Source organism: Pseudorca crassidens, chromosome 11, assembly GCF_039906515.1.
Source record: "Pseudorca crassidens isolate mPseCra1 chromosome 11, mPseCra1.hap1, whole genome shotgun sequence".
NCBI classification, from domain to species: Eukaryota; Metazoa; Chordata; class Mammalia; order Artiodactyla; family Delphinidae; genus Pseudorca; species Pseudorca crassidens.
Window position 1 is genome coordinate 53153453 of NC_090306.1, and position 22227 is coordinate 53175679.

Sequence of the window (22227 nt, forward strand, 5' to 3'; positions counted from 1 at the left end):
TTTTTTAGATGTTGGGGGTAGGAGTTTATTAATTAATTTATTTAGTTTTGCTGTGTTGGGTCTTCGTTTCTGTGTGAGGGCTTTCTCTAGTTGTGGCAAGCGGGGGCCACTCTTCATTGCGGTGCACGGGCCTCTCACTATCACAGCCTCTCTTGTTGTGGAGCACAGGCTCCAGACACGCAGGCTCAGTAGTTGTGGCTCACGGGCCTAGTTGCTCCGCGGCATGTGGGATCCTCCCAGACCAGGGCTCGAACCCATGTCCCCTGCATTAGCAGGCAGATTCTCAACCATTGCACCACCAGGGAAGCCCCGATATTTTATATATTTTTAATGTAGAACATGACTGACTTTTTGGGGTTGTAGGAGGCTTCTGCATTTGTAGTGATTTATCATATAGATATAAGAAACTTTGAATTATTTTTATAGCCTTTTCTCATTTGTTTCCTCTTTCTGTCACTCATTTCTATCCAATCCATTCTTACATTAATGCCAGAAATGATTTTTCCAAAAGTGTAGCTTTGGTCATTCATTTTTCCATCCTTGTAAAACAAAACAAAATAATCTTTTTCATTAACCATAACCTACCAAATACAAAGAGTACTACTGTCTGACTCCATTCTGTTCATGCTTTATTTCCCACTAGACTTCATATATCCTACTCTCTCACCAAACTAAAATTCTTAGTCTATCCGAGTATTCCTAGTCCTTTGCTCATTCCATTCTCCTGCCCATATCCACCCTGTTCAGATATCACACCACTTTTAAGCCTTGTTTTTATTCCTTAAAGGTGAGCAATTTCTTTTTTTGGTGAACTTGTAGCTCTTTTATGTGTGCCTTTGTCTTAAAGCACTCTGTTTGTATTATAGTTATACATGTACATGACTCATGCCTCTTAAAGTGTAAACTTCTTGACAGGCTATTTGAACCGTGTTTTATCCTATTTTGAATCCTTTACAAGACTGCTGCTCAAAGTGTGTGTGTGTGTGTTTTTTTTTTTTTGGACCAGCTACTGGTCCAGGACAAGATAAAGAGCTGGCATCAGAGTATAAGTCAATTGTGTCACTGAGAACACTGGTTCAGCTGACTTTTTATATAAGACTTTGTTATAGAAGGAAGTGTGTTTACTTACATTCAGGCACAAGCACCTTAGCAGATTGGCGCTTTAAGCAGCATTTGCGGAGCACAGGCTCCGGACGCGCAGGCTCAGCGGCCATGGCCCACGGGCCCAGCTGCTCCGCGGCATGTGGGATCTTCCCGGACCGGGACACGAACCCGCGTCCCCTGCATTGGCAGGCAGACTCTCAACCACTGTGCCACCAGGGAAGCCCAGCATTACTTTTAATAACCAAGAAAAATTAGGTTCCTAATAAATGCCTAATAAGTGAGTCCCAGCATATTTGTTCCTGTCAGTTGTTACACAATTAAATACATATTTTTCTGTTTTCAAAATTCACTGACTGTTACTTTGGCCTAGAAAGCGTGAGTATTATACTGGATATTAAGAGGCAGTAGACTTGTGTATATTCAACCCAAAAGAAGGGGTAGAATTTCTAAGAAAAATTCTGGAACAGTGTCCTTAATTTATCCCATCAAGTTCAAATTTGAGTTATCTTAATAAAATGTTCTGGTTGAATTTTCAGAGAGGGAGACCATGCATTGATTTCCTGGAGACCAGTAAAATCTTTATTAGATCACAGGATAGAATTTGATTCTTAGAGATATGTTATACTTAAGAAATAAACAGGAACTTCTCTATTTTTCATGTTATTGCTATAGATGTATTAAATACAGCATATGTATTTCAGTGCATAGTACTTGCATTCTTTTTTATTTATTTTTTTTATGATCTTTAGATAGCTGTCAAGAATGTAACCAGAATTTGTATAAAGGAAGAAAAGGGAAGGAAAACTTAGTAACCTGCTTTTTACAAAGTCAATGGGCCATGGGTAGGGCAGCCTAGTAATGATAGATGATCTAACTAAATTAATGTTAAAAATTGTTTGAGTTTGAATTATACCTTTGGGCATATTAAGTGAAGATTTAAATTAAATGTAACCATAATGATGATGATGATATAGTAACATATTAAAATGGTATGATAAGCTTCATTAAGAAACAGAAAAGAAGAAGACAACTTAGAGAAGTCCAAGCCTTCCCAGCAGAAATATGTTGGACATGCTCGTAGTCAGTCCAAAATTAATTCTAGGGGATGGCTACAAGGTTTGGAACCAGTGTTCACCCAACATTTGTTTAGAACATTTGTTATTTGTTTTAGGGTTTTCTAATGGGAGAGGAGACATTTGTTGGACTTATTTATCACATTACTTGATCTTTAATTAAAAATTTGAATAGGTAGTAAACATATACATGGTTCAGAAATTCAAAAATATTGAAAGATGTACAGGGAACATGTCTTTCCCCTGTTCTGTATCTGCCCAGCTCTTACATTACCGTAGTCAACCATTTTTATTAGTTTGTGGATCCTTCGATAAGTTTATTATGTAAATACAAAATACATATGTAGTCGGCCCTTGAACAATGCAGGAGTTAGGGGTGCTGACCTTCCAAGCAGTTAGATGGTTCTTCTGTATCCGGTGTTCTACATCCTTGGATTCAGCCAGCTGGGGATTCTGTAGCACTATAGTATTTACTGTGTATAAGCGGATCCACACAGTTCAGACTTGTGTTGTTCAAAAGTCAGCTGTGCTCCAGTACACCCCCAGTTTTCAACACGAATTAATATGCATAATAGCCCCAGGTTTTACCTACTGTTCGGAACACTCTTCATATTTTCCACTTCATTAAATATCATGGAGATTCTTCCATACCAATACATACAGCTTTTTCATTGTTTTTCATAGTTAAATCCAAAGTGCCCATGAAGATCTATGGTTAGTTTTTTAAAACATTTTAATTTAAGAAATTTGAGTAGCTTCCCCTGAATTTAAGGTGTTATCTTAAATAATTTATTTTTGTATTTTCCTATAATAAACCAAGAATAAGTTTGGTCAGTTGACTGTCTGGGCCAATCTAGATAGCTTTCAATCTATGCAGTCTTTTTTTTTTCCCCAGATTCTTTTATTGCAGTAAAATACATGTAACAAAACTTACTATGGTAACTATTTTTTCAGTGACATTAAATACATTCACAATGTTGGCAACCGTCACCACCAGCCATGTCCATAACTCTTTTCATTTTATAACTGAAACTCTGTACTTGTTAAACAATAACTCTCCATTCCCCACTTCTCCTAGCCCCTGGTAATCACCATTCTACTTTTTTTTTTTTTTTTTTTGCGGTATTCGGGCCTCTCACTGTTGTGGCCTCTCCCATTGTGGAGCACAGGCTCCAGACGCGCAGGCTCAGCGGCCATGGCTCACGGGCCCAGCCGCTCCGTGGCATGTGGGATCTTCCCTGACCGGGGCACGAACCCGTGTCCCCTGCATCGGCAGGCAGACTCTCAACCACTGCGCCACCAGGGAAGCCCACCATTCTACTTTTTCTCTCTATGATCTTGACTACTCTAAGTACCTCATATAAGTTGAAACATACAGTATTTGCCTTTTTGTGACTGGCTTATTTCACTTAGCTAATGTTGTTAAGGTTCATCCATATTTTAGTATGTTGCAGTTTTCCTTCTTTTTTGAGGCCAAATAATATTCCATTGTGTGTGTGTATATCTATATATCCATTCATCCGTTGGTGGACACTTGGATTACTTCCCTGGTGTTAGCTGTTGTGAATAATGCTGCTATGCACATGTGTGTACAGATATCTCTTTGAGATCCTGCTTTTAATTCTTTTGGGTATATACCAGAAGTGGAATTGCTGGGTCATATGGTAAATTCTATTTTTTATTTTTTGAGGAATCACCATACTGTTTCCCACAGTGGCTGTACCATTTTACATTCCCCCCAACAGTGAACAAGGGTTCTGTTTTCTTTACAGCCTCACCTACGCTTGTTTTCTGTTTGTTTGTTGTTTTATAGTAGCTATTCTATTAAGCATGAGGTGGTATCTCGTTGTTTGATTTGCACTTTCCTAATGGTTAATGGTGTTGAGCATCTTTTCATGTGCTTTATCGACCATTTGTATATCTTCTTTGGAGAAATGCCTATTCAAGTCCTTTGCCCATTTTTGAATTATTTGTTTTTTCTTTTGTTCTTGAAGCCTCTTTGCACCTCTGTGATCAGCAATTAGAGCACAGACCCCTGATATTTGGAGTATAGAGTCCTGTTTTCCCACCCTGGCCTCCCACAAGCTGCGTGCAAGCTGCTCCAGGAACACCTGCACAACTGCTTACCACATGGCTAGGAATAGAGGATGGGTAGCTGCTACTGTGCTAAGGGCTTAGATTGACGAAACTTAACTGCAATATACTATCCTGGTCTTCCTCTGGAAGTTGCAAGCCTTCAGTAGACTCCAGAGTTCCAAGATAGTTGCATCAAATTCTGCCAGTTCAGTTGTTGTCTAGGTGGGCAGACAGATTCCTGGTACTTACTACTTTGCCATTTCCCAGAATTCTCTCTATGTAATCTTTTGTTAAATGATTAGTGGAAAGCTTTATAGACAACAGCTGGAGCAGACTGTTTAAAACTACTTAGGCCATTGTTTTTTTAATGTTTCTTTTTTGTTGTTGCTATTAAGCAGCAAAATTCTTTTTACAAATGAAATCTGATGTGGATTTCCAACATACAAAACAGCTAAAAGCAAAGCAGCTCTGGCCTGACATTCCCTCCCTCACCAATACCCATCAGCTCCACACCCCTTTTCTTCTTCTCACCTCCACTCTGAGGAAGCCCTTGTTGAGGTGGAGAAGAGATTAAATGAGCAGGTTAGCATTTCCCAAGATATGTACTAAGGAATGAATATTAATGATGAGGGATGTCAGTAGATATTGAATGGGGAAAAATTCCATAATCAAATTAATTTTGGAAACCTTGGATTGGATAAGAGTTAAACCTGTTCTTTAACTATGAACCTGTGTGAATTATGAATCCCCCAAAAGGAAGATTATATGTACAACATTTGCCAAACTTATTTGACCATCAGTTTTTTTAAAGAAGTAACTTGAAGGACACTAGTTTGAGAACCTCATTTCTTTATTCTATAGTGAAAGTCAAGATATGAGAAATTATTTGACTTGTTCAGGGACACCCAGCACTAACTTATTTCAGAAAGGTTTTTAGACACTTAGTTGACACTCAGTAAATTGGAGTGAAAAACGGAACCAAAGCTCGTTATGCGTAGTATAGTGTTCTTTCTTTTATACTACACTGCCTCAGCAATTTGAGATGCGTTCTGCCAAGTGCCATATACATATACTTTCTAAGAAAACTCTGTCATCAGGTTTTATCGTGTATTGCACTCTCAACAATACACACAGTACTTATAGGAAAATAGAAATGTAATATGTGATCTCAGAGTATAAGGAAATCACAAAGTAATTGTGATACAACACTTTTTTTTTTTTTTTTTTTTTTGCTGTACGCGGGCCTGTCACTGTTGTGGCCTCTCCCGCTGCGGAGCACAGGCTCCGGACGCGCAGGCTCAGCGGCCACGGCTCACGGGCCCAGCCGCTCCATGGCATGTGGGATCTTCCTGGACCGGGGCACGAACCCGTGTCCCCTGCATCGGCAGGCGGACTCTCAACCACTGCGCCACCAGGGAAGCCCAATACAACACTTTTGTTCATTCACCAAATAACATATAACTGTACTAGCTGTTCATAATAGTGATGAGGAAGGCAGAAATGTCCCTCCCCACTACAGCTTAAACCTAGTCAGATACATTAAAGATTAGCAAACAGTGTAAGAGAAGAATGGATCTATGTGTGGTCATTTGAAGTTAAAATCAATATTGAGAACATTATTAGGAAAATTATTTAAGATATATGTATATTTTTAGCATATAACTGCATAAAAAGTTGAATTGTTTTCTAATTGTTCTTGAAAAGTACACTTTCTTCTCTGGCTATTATACTGAAAATGACAAAGGTTTGAATTATTCTGAGTTGTTTTTTTAGCTTCCAAGACCTTCACATATTGAAGTATCATTTTAAATGTACTTTGTCAAATTTGGTGGTATTGATGATTCTTCACACTGATCATATATTTTTCCCTCATACCTTATTAAATATTGCAGGAAGTCTTCCAAAGTTTAAAGAAAGAAAAGGTACAAGCTTGAGGAATTTCCATATTTTGGATTTTTTTTTTTGCATTGTGTTTAAAGGATTGTGTTTATGTTAACTGGATAATCTGCCATTTCAATCCACTCTTTTTTGAGGTTTTATACTTTTTGCATTACAGTTGATGGAAATACCTGGGCACAAGTAATTGCCTTATACCCAACTTTAGTAGAATGCATCACCTGCTCATCTTCAGAAGTCTGCTCTGCACTTAAAGAGGCACTAGTTCCTTTTAAGGATTTCATGCAACCACCAGCATCCAAAGTTCAAAATGGAGAATCTTGACCAGCTACAATAAATCTTAAGAAGAATGATATACAAAAATGTTTGCTCCTCAGTGAATTTTCTGTGAGAAGGACGTTTCTTACTACAAATAATTCTTGGCAGCTGTTGTTAGCCTCCTTTAAATTGTACTTACCTGAGTTAAGTAATTCATATTACAAGCTTACATGTCAACAAAGGTTCCTGAATGAGTAGCAGTGCAAGCCTTTAATAAATTAAACTGATGGGAGAGATAGTTAATACTACAGCATACCTGCTACCATATCTTCAGTTGGTGATTTAAAAGTAAGCTTATGTACAGTTTGTGGTGTATGTGTTAATGATGTACTTTTTAAAAAGAAAGAAAAGATATTTCATTTTGTCAGATTTATTAGGCTGGTGTTTTTGCACCCCTTTTCTAGTACAAAATTGTACTAAAATTTTATGCAAGATGGTACTGTAACATTCCATATTGTCTATAACCAGCCTTTGTAAACAAAGGGAACTGATATACTTGTGTGTATAATAAATGGTACAGTTCTGTATAAAATAGTTGCATTTATTATTTAAATTTTTAAAATATTGATAATGTTAAATGCTTGAAACTGTATTTATTACTAATACAAAATTGTTTGCTTACATTTTTACTTATAATTTGCCTTCTTAAGTGGCAGATATGCTTATCGTATGATCACGCAGTTAGCTTAATGCTTATTTTAAATGTATTTACTAGTGACTAGTAAACATCTGACCAGAAAGGTCATGAGAACACAGCAGCAGATAGTTTATGATTTGCTGATATTGCAACTTTGAAGTATAGGTTATTATTAAAAGTTAATATATTGAGATAAATTGTAGCACTATGGCTCCATCATACCTCATTTCTTTAAATATCTTTCCCAGATTTCACTTAAGTCTGTCTCTTTTTATATTTGCTGTCTGGATTTTAAAGACTATTTTATATTTCTACTGATCTTTTTTTTTTCCCCCACTGACTAACAACATTGATCACTGTCTTTGAAATATGACCCAGGCAAGATAATCTTAGATTTCCTAAAATTTTGCAGTGAGGTTTTGTTCATTGGAGTGCTTCATTTTGTAACATATTCTCAAGAAGCAAATAACTGTGCTAACCCACAAATATAAAATATGTGTGCATTCTAAAACAATGAGAAGTGTATTTTTAGAGATGTGAAGCATTTAGAAGTACAGTAAACTTTCTGCCATGGAGTAAAGTGCTAATTTTGTTTCACTTTCCTATCTTAGTGAAGAATAAGAGTGCTCTTGAATACACTAACTTAATTATTTCTTAAAAAACTGACTGGCCTAGCTCACTGTATTTTTTCTTTAATGGATTATGATATTATATTTTTCTTAGTTAAATTTTCATAATTATTTATGTGAAGACTCAAAGATGTTTAAAAATGATTATTCGTAAGAAATTACGATGGTCTTAGTATTATTTTAGTGTTCTGGAAGGCCTTTAATTTTAATAGAATTTATAAATTTCAGCCTCTCTAGAATAAGTATAAAACTACAAGAGGATATTAAAATTGAGTAATGAATTAGATACAATGTTGAGGCTGTTGTAATTGTGTATTTATTTAATTTGCACTAGTATCTGTAAACATGTGATAAGGTCCTTTTTTTCCGAGGGGATGTTATTTTTCTTAACACTAATTAATGAATTTCTATTTTATAATTTCACCTAAAATTAAGGTAAAATATGGCATTTCCTAGTTTCTATCTTCAGCATTTCCTTAAAGAAAGTTGTGGAAAAAAAAATTCAATCTGTGTATTTAGTTTATTTTCTGTATTTGGATATGTTAAACTGGGAATTAGAAAAATCTGCATATCACTGATAAAGTGTTGAAATTGAATAAGAAGGGTAGTGTTCCAATTCAGTAACACGTTAAAAATATTGCCATGAATTTACATGAAGTAAAAATATGTCTGTTCTTGAGAAATAACAGATCAATTGCAATCAGAATAATTATTCTCCAGTGAAAGTTAGATGTGAGTCAAGGGTATGCAGCATATATTTATATAAACTGAGTAGTTTTAGCTAACATTGTATTCGTTTTCAATACTAGGACCATGCCTTACAGAAAAAAAAGGCATAAATATAGTGAATTTGTAAATACCATATAGTATGGTAATCATCCCAGTCTTAGTGACAAGCAAAGTGGGCTGCCCACTTCGTGGTATAATTTGACAGGGTTTTCCTCCCAGAATATCTCCTGCCGCCCCCAAGAATCACTACTAGCAATTCATTCCCTTGAGTCAAGGCTGCATTTTCTAAAATATCCTGATCCCTGGGGAGGTTAACACATTGCCCTTGTCTTGTTGGTATAAATTGCCTTCTTTAGTTACTAGAAGAACTGGGCTGTGTGAGATTACTATTGATAGATGCTAGAAGATTCAAAAAGGAAGCTCCCAAAGCTAAGATCATTTTATAGCACATTTGAGAGTATGACTGGTCCTTGAAACAGTAGTAATAATGTCCTGTGGGATACATATTATAAATACAATGAGTTTTAAGCCTCACGTAATCACCTTTTGTCCCTGACAGTACCTGTCTTATATGGATTGCAGGACAGCTGGCATATGCCAACAATTGGATTAAAGTCCTTTTCTAGCTATTTTTTCCACTAAAAAGGAGACAAACTAATTTTCAACTTGAATAACTTACTTTTTAGTTTCCTATAATGCCAAAAAGGAAAAGGTCATTTTGTAGTTTCTTATTTCGTATTTCTTTATAAAAACTAGTGTTAAGTTTTGTTAGTTTTACTGTATACTTTTGTGAGTAACATTCATTTCTGAGAAGCCTGTTAGGTGCATAAAAGTCTGGCTTAGACCCACTTTTCACTTGCTTTCATTTAAAATTTTATTAACAGCTATGTTGTTTCTTACCTATTTTTCCCCTGTGTGATTATTATTCATCTCTTGCTATATTCCTTAAATTATATTTAGTACCAGAAGGAAGAGATGAACAATTCAGCACATATATTTTACTGTGATGAATAACATTCACTTAATTTAATTCTGTAGCAGGCCAATAACTAGGTTGTCCTTTCTCATTGTAACCTTAGAGTATTTTGTTCATCATCACAGTTTGGTACCTCTAGTCCTAGGTAACCATTGGGCCAAAGAGTCAACTCAAGAGTATTAATGAGGTTATCATTGTTACACTGTGTTAATGAATGACAGTGTAGTTATTATATAATGACTAATATATTCTTCTCAAATGTAGAATAATTCAGACGAGCAACCAAATCCTCAAGAGTCTGCTGTAGGTGATGTGACATCTGGCTAGCCAAGGCACAGTTCTTGTGATTCACAGTACCTGTGATTGCTATAGAAATTAATCATGGAGATGTAGAAGCCTCTGAAGAATTAATCTATGTCCAGGCCGAGAATGTTGTTGATTACTTTTTTTTTTTTAATGGAAAACTACCACAAATGTAGACAAAAATGGTCTCATGAAAGCATTGCCAGCAGCCTAGTATGTTCTTTAGATTTCTACTTATCAGGTTTGGCCTTTGGGGCAGATACGCTCATCTTGTGTAAAGTACCACATTTTACTATGCTTAGTGTTGCAGGGTTGTACTTATCTACATTATTAGAGTGAATTTTGCTTTTTTTTTTTTTTTTAACCATTTGTGAGAAGAACCAGGAGTTCATACCGCCTGGTGTGTTACCAATTTATATACTATGGGAAAGCAGTTTTTAATGCTTCAAAATCACTTGAATTAAATTTGCTTTTAATCTCTGGTAAGTAGAGTAGTGCTTTCAGTTTGAATGAAGAGTTTTTATAGATTGGGAAAGAAAGTTATAATGTCTATCTTATATAAAAACTATTTCAGAGGATTTAGATAAATACCAATTTCTTACAAATCTAGTAATTTTGAATGTCTAACAGTGTTGGCTCTCTTTAAATAAGGAGCATGTTGTGATCCTTTTGTGAATATAAACAACTCTTAGTAATCCTGAGGAATTGTGAGGCTGTGAGAAGCTGAGGCTCTGCCTCTTATTTAGTTTCAAGCCTGTTAACTTTTCAAAGCCTCTGTTTTCTTATCTTTAAAACAGATGATAATGAGTTACTCACTCATTCTTTAGAGAAAACAAAATAGTTTGAATTTTGAGTTGATTTGGTAATGACATTCTTGGGGTAGTTGTTTGATAAATTTATTACTGTACTATTAATTGAGATCTTTGACTATATATTTTTCTCCCCTTTTCTCCTTTTTTAAATTGTATGTTTACCTTATTTCCTTTCTTATACACTCCCCTAGTTTCTCTTTTTCTCCTCTCATTTCTCTTTCATTCTCTGCCTCTTTTCTTCCAGGTTTTCTTCTAATTTCACCTATATCTGTTCAGAAGAAACAGAGCTGTTAGTGGTAGAGCCACTGCCAGTTGCCTTTCTATTAAATGAGACTCTGGAAATACCTTCTACTTTGGCCACTGTTGGTTTTTTGCAAAGGTGGAGTCCCCCTGCCATTTCAAAATAGCTGAACAAGTTAAAGTAATATGTGGCTATAGCTCCTACTATCTTTCCGAATCTACAAGATTCGGCAGCCAGGATGCTCACAAAATGAGATTGCTATAAATATGATGAATTCAGCAGCTAAACTTGGAACAATCATGTCTTTTATGTAAATAGAGAGATCATACCACTTTACTCAAAAGGGAGTCTTTAGACTCATTCATGAGTTTTTGGTTTTTTTGTCCTTTTGGGGGGAGGTCTTTGTTTTTTGGAGGCAGATACTTTGAACTATTTATGTTATCTAAATATTCGTTGATTTATAATATTTGCATGGTGCCTACTTTCAAGGAGGACTTAGAAGCAGCATATTGCCCATGTATTTCAGCTGTTTCTATTTTTCTGTTGAAAGCAGTATTCTTTGATAGAAGACCTGGAATGTTATAGTACTCATCTTCAAGTCTTTCTTGGGTGTATTTGGTATCCATATGGTTGATGCTTGTAATGATACAGAGGTCAGTTGAAACATTCTTAATCACACTGGGGGATTGATTCTAGCCCCTCAGAAAAAAAGAAAATTATTGTACTCTAGAATTTTGAGATCATTTTCAGTTGCTGCAAATGTGGCTATATTAAATTTTATTTTAAACATTCAATAAACAGTGCCACCAGGGAAGATCTGCTAAACCATGTCACCATTGTGGGAAACTGTTGCAATATAATACCAACTGCTCCTTTCCATGAACTTTTACTAGATGGAGAAAAACTCCAAAGCTATAATATTGCAATCTTATTCTTTTTATCTAGAAAAATAAAATATTAGACTTCAGACCCAACTGTGCAAATTGCATTTGCTTTCCAGCTTTTACTACCTCTGTGTCATAATTTTAACACATAACATACAACTCCTGTCTCTTAAGGCAGTTACCATATGGTGTTTATGTCAGACTGGATATATTTATCTAATTTTGTGAGATTCTTTTTTAGTTCCCGACACAGTTCTTGAAAGTAATACTGCTGTTGTTACACTTCCTCCTTGCAATTTTTATGTTGTTGAGATGTATCAGTTATGTATTATAATCATGAAAGTCTCTTGGCTTCAAACCCAAATTTTCTTTGTGGCCTAGGGTAGATTTTTTGCAAAAACTGCATAGATACGGCTGTGATTACATAGATCCTTAATTTGCTTTACAGTTACCACTCAGCATGATTCTAGGTTTTTAATTATGTTGCAGCAGTACTAGTTTTCTCAGTATAACTTAAAGTCATAACCACTTTGAGAATTTACTTTCAGATCTGATAAATTATTCATTTTTTTTCTTTCATATACTTTGTTTGCATCCTCATCCCCACGAGGTTCAACACTTCAGTGACATCCCATGTCATTGCCTCTGTTTAAAGACTTCATAAGTGATTGAAACATTTGTATGAACTTGGAAAAACTTTCATAAAATATAATAATGGAGATGTGTTTTTGAGACCTTTGTTGAAACTATTAATATATAAAATGAAGAAAAGAATATACAGTCAGAAGGACATTATGAAATATCAGCAGTTTAGAAAGAAAGATTTATAACTTAAAATTTTAGGTCAAGTAAAGAACATAATCCTCATCTGGATTAGACTCTCTTAATTATCTCTTTAGTTTTATGAGCACTCCTATTTATTTATTTATTTTTTAAATTTATTTTATTTATTTTTGACTGTGTTGGGTCTTCATTGCTGTGTGCGGGCTTTCTCTAGTTATGGAGAGCGGGGGGCTACTCTTTGTTGCGGTGCGTGGGCTTCTCATTGCGGTGGCTTTTCTTGCTGCAGAGCATGGGCTCTAGGCTGCAGGCTTCAGTAGTTGTGGCACAGGGGCTCAGTAGTTGTGGCTTGTGGGCTCTAGAGCGCAGGCTCAGCAGTTGTGGCGCTCAGGCTTCATTGCTCTGCGGCATGTGGGATCTTCCTGCACCAGGGCTCAAACCCGTGTCCCCTGCATTGGCAGGCGGATTCTCAACCACTGCACCACCAGGGAAGCCCTCCTATTTATTTTTAATTTAGTGAGGCTAATTTTGAAACTGCCTACCTATAGCAATGACAGACCATCCCTCCACCTCTCAAAGACAAATAATTTGTTTTAAAATTTCCTTCTTGAAAACCTGGCTTGCGTAATAAATGTATTCTGAAAGATTCCTCCATAGTATTTACAGAAGTTAAGTGTAGTTATAGTAATTTTTCTAACTTCTAATTTTAATCATCATTTCTGGAGGACCTAGTATGTGTCAGCCAGGGCTTTGCCTATATTATTCCTTTTAATTCTCACAGCAGTTCCTGCAAGGAAGGTATTAATTTTACTCATTTTACAGAGGAGGAAGTCAAGGTTTAGCGGGTTAAGCGACTTACTTAGAGACACATAGCTGAAGTCCCTGAATAAGCATCTCTTATTTCAAAAGCAGTTTTTTCTACACCATGCTAGATTCACGTTTTACAAAAATGATCCGCACTTCATTAAAATCCAAGCCTTACTGAAGTAAATTGAAAATGCTTTTTAGACAGTTACTATTTCTATGAATAGGAATTGGGACAAAAACACTTGAACATAACTATGAAGTACTGTGAAAAAAAGATTTGTCTAATGACTGGGACCTCCAGAGCTGCATTGGGTTTTTATTTGGTCTGAGAGTTTAAAACATCTTACTGATTTGTAGTTTGTTATAAGAGGTTATATTATAACCAGTAGCTTAGTGGTTAAGAGCCCAGAGTTTGGGGCTAGACTTCCTAGATTCAAATTTCAGCACTGTTACTTACTAGATGTGTGACCTTGGGTTAATTAATCTGATTTGGCTTCCTCATCTGTAACATAGAGTTCATAGTAGTGTTTAACTCATAGAGTTGTTTATTAGGATTTTAAAAAGGAGTGTTGTGAAGAACTGTCCCAGGGCACACAGTACCTGGTGGATGTTACATAGAACAAAAATTTTGGCCCACGTCATTCAAGAAATGGTCAGAAAACCCATACCTTCTCACAAAAAGATAGTTTTTTTGTCTTTTACTGGACAACCACAGCATAGTGAGAACCTACTATTGTGTATATTCATAACTGTATCCTTGCTGTATGGACAGAAGTCATTGGGGGCTTCCAGGTGCTGATAGCTAGTTGGGTCCAAAGGATATTTGAGGGTATTTCAGGTAAAGACAAATAATGCGAGCAAGGCATATATCTGAGATATGAGGAAACAGAGAGAGTACATTTCGATGTGTTGTGTGAAACAAGGTTGATGGTAAAGGATTGAGGCCCGTTCATGAAATTCCTTGAAAGCCAAGCAGAGTAATTTAGATTTGAGGTGGCAGGAGTTTGGAGTGATTATTTTTAGGAGTATATTATGAAACTAAGGAAGATAAACTTGCAGTTATAAGCAGGATAAAGTGGAAGGAGTATAGAGTAGGGAGAGCTAAGGTAGGCTACAGCTGTTGCAATTTTTCTGCTGTGAGGTCATGGTGAAGGATTGATAAGGTGAGCATGCTCATATTAGGAAAGGAAAGGATGATTAGATTCTGGATATTATGGGTGGAGGAAAAGAAAGAGTTGATAACAGCACATTGTGTCTGGATGATGAGTACATTGGTGTCAACACTGTCAAAAACAGGTTAATTGTGGAAAGGAATCTGATACAATTAGTGTAATGACTAAATTTATTTGGAAATTTTATTGCTCTAATGTATCTGTATACTGTAGACCAAATAACTGTTTGATGACCATTTGAATATCTGGACCATTATGACAAATGACATTTGCTATGGTGGAGGATAATATGGTCCAGTGTACAGTGAATGAGCAGTGGGGGATGACGGCCATGGCAACCCAATCATTGCTTATGGGAACAAGGTGGTGTGAATCATAAACTATTAGTGAAGTTTCTACAGACTTTGTGGTAAACATCACTGTGATGCAGTCAATTTTGTCAACTTTGTCAAGTAAGGCACTTAATTGCAAGTATGTTCAATATATACAAAAATACATATTGTTAATTGGAAGTAGTTCAGATTGGACATCGCAGGCAAACTGCCTTTAGCAGTTGCTTTAAAATGCGTACAAGCATGACATTGAGATCGGTCAGTTTGTGGGCATACCCAAGTATATTTTATTTTTATTTATTTATTTTTGCTGTACGTGGGCCTCTCACTGTTGTGGCCTCTCCCGCTGCAGAGCACAAGCTCACGGGCCCAGCCGCTCCGCGGCACGTGGGATCTTCCCGGACCGGGGCACAAACCCGTGTCCCCAGCATCGGCAGGTGGACTCTCAACCACTGCGCCACCAGGGAAGCCCCCCAAGTATATTTTAATGAATTCCCTGATGGTCCAGTGGTTACACTCTGTATTTTCACGGCCAAGGGCCTGGGTTCTATCCCTGGTCAGGCAGGGAACTAAGATCCCACAAGCCAAGTGGCACAGCCAAAAAAGCCCAAATAAACCAAGTATATTTTATTTTCTTAATTTGCATGTTACAAATTTTGTTTTGAAACATGTCAGGCAGGATGCCTTTTAATTTGAAAATTTGTTCAAGAAATTGTGTCCCATCACCAATACTATATAGAATAGAAATGAAAACCCAGTGTTACGTAATCTTTAATTTGCATGAAATTCTTTGGCTGAGAGGATGTTATCAAAATTAGATTGTGCTGGTTTAAAGGAATAGAAAACGTACTTGTCCAAAAAGCACATGGATGTCCCTTGTGCGTAGTTTGGAGTCTGGACCTCAGCTCTCTGGCCTTCGTGAAGGGATCAAAGTCTCCACGCAGAGTCAGTTCCAAATCTGAACACACTCTTCAGTTCCTCCATTCCTTACTTTTGTTATGTGGTCTGGATTTTCAGGAGCGTGATGACTAACAGTATTGCCAGATTTAGCAGATAAAAATATAGGACGCCAGTTAAATTTGAAGTTCAAATAAACAATTTTTTGTGTGTGTATGGGACATACATATACTAAAAAACTATTCGTTTATCTGAAATTTGAATTTAACTAGACGCTCCGTATCTTAACTGGCAACCCCTGTTTGCTTTTTCTTCACAATGATTTGTTAACTTCACAGAAAGTCTCAAAATGGGAGACAAAAAGTAACTTGCCTGGCCCCGAAGCAGATGGGGCTTACGGCAGTCGGCCTTTTCCCAAACTTGGCCTTTAAAAAAAAAAAAAAAGAAACGAAACCACCCACAAGTCCCAGGAGCCTGCGCGTTAAAGTAAGCCGCGCAGCAGCTTTCCCGCCGGTTTTCTGCGTAATGTAGCACGGCGGCCACGCCGCGGGGTGGAGCGCATGTGGCGGTGTCCTTGCCGGATGCGAAAGGAGGTGCCAGAAACTTTAAACCCCGGCCAGAAGACAACGTGTCCACTTAGACGGCGGTAAGTGCCGCCATTTTCTTTGCGGGCAAAGACTGAGAGAAGTTAGGGGCTCCTCTTTGCCCCGTAAAGCGGATTGGGGGGAATGGCCCACGGCCTCAGCACTTTGGTGACGTGGAATCGGGGTCCCCCCCTTTGGGGGCTGATTTCTAGTGACACGTCGAAGTTTTGCCAAGTCGGGGAAAAGGGACGCCGCCTCGGTCCCGGATGTAAGATGGCGGCGCGGGGGGCGGCCTGGCGGGGCGGTCACGTGGTGGGAGTAGCGCGCGAGCCTCCTTAAGTGATCTCTATGGTTCGTCCGGACTCACTGGAGCAGCGGAGCGCGAGACGGGGCGTGTGTCCGCGCTCGCCGGCTGCTGCCGCTGCCACTGCCACCCATGCCGCCGCCCGGCCCGGTTTCAGTTTTACGGGGTTTTTGTTTGTTTTATTCTTGCCTCCTGCAGAGGTGCACGAGATTTCCCCGAAGGGTGCTGGGGAGCCGGTGGCCTGGGGACTTCTGGGCTGTGCCGTGGTTTCTGGTTGCGGCGCCGGAGTCGGTGTTGCCTCTGCGGGAAGCGCTCCGGCGTTCTCCCGGGCGGAGAGCCGGCCTCGCGCGGGTGTAGGGAGCGCGGCAACGGTGGGGGCCCAGCCGCCGCCCAGCCCCCACCGCAGGGAGGGCAGCGGGCGGCACAGCCCGGAGACGTGGCGGGAGCGCGACGGGCGAAGCGCGGGAGCGCTGCTTGCTGCCTCTCGGGGACCGTCCAGGTCCCGTAGGCGTCTGCTGTGCTTTTGCCGCCCATTTCATGCTTTCGAGTGGCCCGGGGGACGGCGTCCCCTCGGGGCGGCGGAGGGAGCGGGTGCCTCCGCTAGGACCCCTCCGCACCTTTTCTCTTTCCAGAGCTGTCGGTTACGTAGAGGACGCCGGCCCGGCCTCCCCCGGGCGCCGGCGCCGCTGTGATGCCCGGAGCTCCCGGGGCGCGCCTGGTGCGGCCGAGCGGCTCGGCGCTGGGCGGGGTCTTGCGGGCGCGGCGGGGAAGGGCAGGGGCGCCGGGCCGACGTCGGCGGCTGAGGATGGACGAAGGAGCGCCGGAGTCGCTTCGCTCGCCTCAGCGTGGTCCGGTGCCTCCCTGACACCATGGCCCTGGCTGAGGTAGTAGTTTGTGCTGTTGGTCGGGTTGTGACATTGCCCGCTGTGGAGATAACTGCGCAAGCTACTGCCTTGCTAGTGCTGGTGATGCTCAGCGCCGCGGAGGACAATGGCTGGGAATCCCCTTTGTTTTCCGGGGCGCGGGGGCAGCCCGCCGAGCCCCGGCAGGGCCGGCCACCACGGAAACCGTTAGTTGTACATTTTCCCGGAGGGAGGAAGGGACTGCGGGGAGAGGGGTGGACGGGGACTTTTGTAAAGCTGGGGAAGACCTAAGTCTTTGGATTTGGTATTTGCTCGAAAAGGAAGGACTGCAATTGTGAGAGAGATTGACACATAACTTTTCCACCCTAAATAATTTTACCGCTTCTTTCAGTAGTTGATGCAAGATTTAGTTTGTACCTATTTTACTTCATTCTTTATCTGTGGGTCGGAGTGGTGTGAGGTATCTTGTGCAGAGCTGGCATTAGGGGCGGAATAGTAGACCCATTAATTATAAAGTTTATGCCTTAACAGTTCAAATCTGTTTTTTTTTTTAATATGTTCTCTCGGTAAATCTAAGAGTTTTTAAAATGTGTAAACCCAAAGCAATTAAAAGTTTCTGTTTAAACTTTGCAACTCTTTGAATAAGAAGATTGAATTTATAGTTAAATGCACTATTGAGATTTTTTAATGTATGAGGCAAATAAATTCTCTTTACAGTGTGCTGTGCTTTTTTTTTCTTTCTTTTTAGTTTAACTTTGGGGGCTCAAATTCTGCCGGTGTGGTGGGATTTTTTGGCTTTTGATTCTCATGTTGTAATCATTTATATCATTGCATTTCAGTGTGGGAGAAAAGGATCTAGGTAGGAGCTAGAAGTGTGGTTTCTGGATACTTTGAGTTTAAAATCTAAGATTGCCCATTTTGATTTGTGAGGGACCACTACGCCAAGCAGGAAGATCCAATTTTTATTTAAAAAATGTAGTTTGGAAAACTAATGAAATTACTCGGTATTTCAAATACCCTGAAGTCTGGGTGGAAAAGATGATTGTATTTCTAAAATTTTAATTTCACTGAGAGAAATTGGTGGTAAATTTTAGTACTTTTCTTAGAAAACTGATCCGGTTTTGATTTGTGCAGAATAATTAGCTTTGTGATGTAATCACAAACATTCTGCGGTTTAATTTTTGATGCATAATTGAAAAAAACTAAGGCAATTCTTTACTAAGAAAAAGGCACATATAAGGAGAAAAAACTAAAGCCAACCGAATCCTTTTTGTCCCCTTCAGGAGGAGTTTGATGCTTTCGTAATTCAAAAGTTATCTAATAAGTATGCCTTGGTTTGGTTTGGTTTAGCTTTGAGAGAGAACCTTGCTCAATCTGATCTCATCTGGATGGAGCTGCCTCATTGTGGGAAGGACAGTATAGAACCTTACGTTGAATCTTAAAATGCATAAAATATGTGAGCGTTGGCTCTTGGAGTTTGCTTTCTTGATATCAAAGAAAATTCAGGTCTTTATTAAAAGCCAATTCTTTTAAATGATGAAAATCTTTGGGTGCTATGTCAAATCTTGATTTATGGAGAAACTAATAAAATTCTAATTGTAGTATAATAATTTTCATTTTCCAAAATACTCCATTCAGCCAGCCATGCTAATTCTCATCCGACAGGTCATCTTTCCCACTACGCTTTTTAACATTTTATAGGGGATCAACAGTTGTTAATTTGTGCCCAAAAGTATTACAGATTCTGCCAGTAATTTATTGAACTTTAATGGATCAGCAGATAGGAAGCTGAAGTATACAGATAAAGTATTCACAGTTTATCTTCTGCTTTTAAAGTAAATTTCATCCAGAACTATATGTTGCCCACATAGTAGGAACATTTTGTTGTTGGATATAAAGGTACTTCTATATGTTATTCTTGTTTGCTAAATTACAAGAGAAAATACTGCCCTCAGCCAACTTGTTTTTAGTACCATAGTTATATTTCTGCTCTAATCTCCAGTATTAAAAATTAGCCTTTCACTTTTGCATTTCACTTTTACATTTCTGTACACACCGATGAAAATTATCTACTGAACATTTTTACTGTTGACAGTTTCCTACAAGATGAATTTGCCTTATCAAAAGTGCAACTTTCCAATCTTGATGTTTTTGACATTTACTTGGCACAATTGACTTTTTTGTTGATCCGTTGTCAGGCATTTAAGTAATTTGTATTAGCAAAAAGCCACAGATGGGAAAGAATAAGGCAGTGTTTGGGTGTCCTCAATAAATACCAGATCAAAGGAAAGCTCAGTTATGGTAATAACATTTTAATAAATGTCATCCTCAGTTATTGGAAATGTAGATGTTAATTTTGTGTATGGGACACCTGGAGAAGATTCTTGGGAAGCAGTTTTGCTTCAGGCCCCAAAGTCAGAATTCCTGATTGTTAATCTTATATACTAAAGCTTTTGTTTATAAGCTGTTTAAACATAACAGTTGCCTTTTGGTAGGTGGGCCAGGGTGTACTCAAGACATTGTGTCTGTGGAGTGGCCCCAAAGAATTCTTGTCAGAGGAGCCTGACAGCAGAGAGATGCTCTTCAGTGTATGGGAACTAGGTGCCAGGAAGGCTGGGATTTCTTCATGGCTACCCATCCTTTCTCCCTCTCGTATGTCACATCTCACCTCCTCCATAGTGGGAGGGTGGGGGAGAACTGACAGGAGAGGTACTACTTCCCCCACTGAACACTCCTTCTATAATTTCTGCAACAAAAGGAAAATAGGACAGTTGCCTTCAAAAGTGAATTAGGCCAGATCGGTAATACCCAAGAGGACAATTATGGCCAGTGTCGTAAAATCTAAAAAGTCATTGGTGCCACTGAAATCTAGACAATTCAGGCAAAAATATTAAAATCACTTGAATGATTGTCTAACACAATTCACTAAGTGTTTTTGTTAGGATATTGCTGTTAGGCACCATGGGGAAAGCAGAATAATTGTATGGCTACGTCACTGCCCCGAAGGTCAATGCATTTAGAAAAGGTAGAACATGAAGTGCCTAAGAATCAAATTGTGGGCAGGTGAGAAAAGCATTAGTGACCTAGGTTACCTTTGAGACCTGGCAGAAGAAAAAGTGGGTGAAGGAGCCGAGGGGAGGGAAGTACGGAACACTTACAATAGATCTTGTAATTTAGATGTCTTGATGTTTGTTGCCTCTAGTAGTCATTCTAAAAGTGGCATTGGAGTCTTGGAGATGAGCATTACAATTGTGGTTGATATTCAGTGATACTCTGGCTGTCTTACCTTTTAGCCTTGTATTATCTGCTGTAATACGTTGAGTTGTTTTCTGAATTTGTTTAAGAGAAATATTAGTTTTACATGGACTAGAGTATGCTTTTTTTATCTGAAGTTGAGAGTTATTTTTTGTTGTTATTAGATTTTCATTTTGCAGTTATCTTTCTTTAAAAGCGCTGTTCTGTGCACATGTAATGGAATTGTGCCTACACAGACTTCTGGGCACTAAATTTGTGGATAGGATCCTTTTAAACTGCACCGTTGACGCCCAACAGTACAGATTTGGTTATGAACAAACAAACCCAAGATAGGAGCCTTGTGTTGATTTTACAGGGTAAGTTCCTAGCTCTTTCTTCTTATTCCACCTCAAACAACTCTTTTGAAAATATACCGTTCTGTTTGCCTTTAGCTGGGTTTCAAATATAATTGAGAGTGTTAGTTCCGTTATTATGTAATCGAGAGTGTTTTATCATGAAGGTCAAGGTTTCTCAGAAGGCCAAATAGTGTCAAATGTCACAGAAAAGTAAACTAGGAACTAAAAAGTGTCCACAGACACTGGCAGTTTAGATCATACATGTAGTTGTAGCGCTGTTTTCTGTTATAAATGAATAATCTCTAATTGCTCTCTGGTGGAGTAACAGACTACAATTATGTGTGTTTCATACTGCTTTGAACTTGAACAAAAATGTATTAAGATTCCTGGGACTTCCCTGGTGGTCCAGTGGTTAAGACACCGCGCTCCCAATGCAGGGGGCCCGGGTTTGATCCCTGGTCAGGGAACTAAGATCCCACATACCGCAGCTAAGCCCTCGTGGTGTAACTAGAGAAGCCCGCGTGCCTGTTCTTTTTTTTTAATTGAGATATAATTGACATATATTTTTATATTAGTTTGATGTGTACAACAGTGATTTGGTATATGTTTATATTGCAGAATGATCACCACAATAAGTCTAGTGAACATCCATCACCACACATAGTTACAATTTTTTTCTTGTGATGAGAACTTTTAAGATCTGTGCTCTTAGCAACTGTCAAATAATAACATACAGTATTGTTAACTTTAATCACAGTGCTGTACATTACATCTGCATGACTTAATTATTTTATAATTGGACGTCTGTACCTTTTGAGCACCTTCAACCCGTTTTGTCTACCCCCCACCCCTTGCCTCTGGCAACCACCAGAATAACTGAATTCAGTTATTTAATTTTATTTTTTAGATTCCACATATATGTAAGATCATATGGTATTTCTTTTTCTCTGTCTGACTTATTTCACTTAGCATAATGCCCTCAAGTTCCATCCATTTTGTCACAGATGGCAAGAGTTCATTCTTTTTTATGGCTGCATAATATTCCATTGTATTTATATATGCCACATTTTCTTTATCCATTCATCCATTGATGAAGACTTAGGTAGTTTCCATATCTTGGCTATTGTAAATAATGCTGCAGTGAACATGGGGGTTCCTATTATCTTTTTGAGTACATGTTCTCATTTCTTTCAGATAAATACCCAGAAGTGGAATTGCTG

The 22227-nt window shown here is 38.6% G+C and overlaps 1 protein-coding gene and 1 long non-coding RNA gene across 4 annotated transcripts in view; both read left to right on the forward strand.

Moving 5' to 3' along the window:
• The window catches only part of MON2 (MON2 homolog, regulator of endosome-to-Golgi trafficking), a 120899-nt gene extending 113900 nt beyond the window's left edge, over window positions 1-6999 (forward strand). For all 3 annotated transcript variants that reach the window (XM_067697202.1, XM_067697204.1, XM_067697205.1), the window contains one exon: window positions 6310-6999. In XM_067697202.1, the coding sequence (XP_067553303.1) occupies window positions 6310-6473 (164 nt within the window). In that variant the 3' untranslated portion in view covers window positions 6474-6999. The remainder of the gene's footprint in view (window positions 1-6309) is intronic.
• A 9132-nt stretch (window positions 7000-16131) lies between these two features.
• LOC137202141 (uncharacterized) overlaps window positions 16132-22227 on the forward strand; it is a 68960-nt gene continuing 62864 nt past the window's right edge. Inside the window, exon 1 of the long non-coding RNA XR_010932466.1 lies at window positions 16132-16312. This is a non-coding gene — a long non-coding RNA (uncharacterized lncRNA). The remainder of the gene's footprint in view (window positions 16313-22227) is intronic.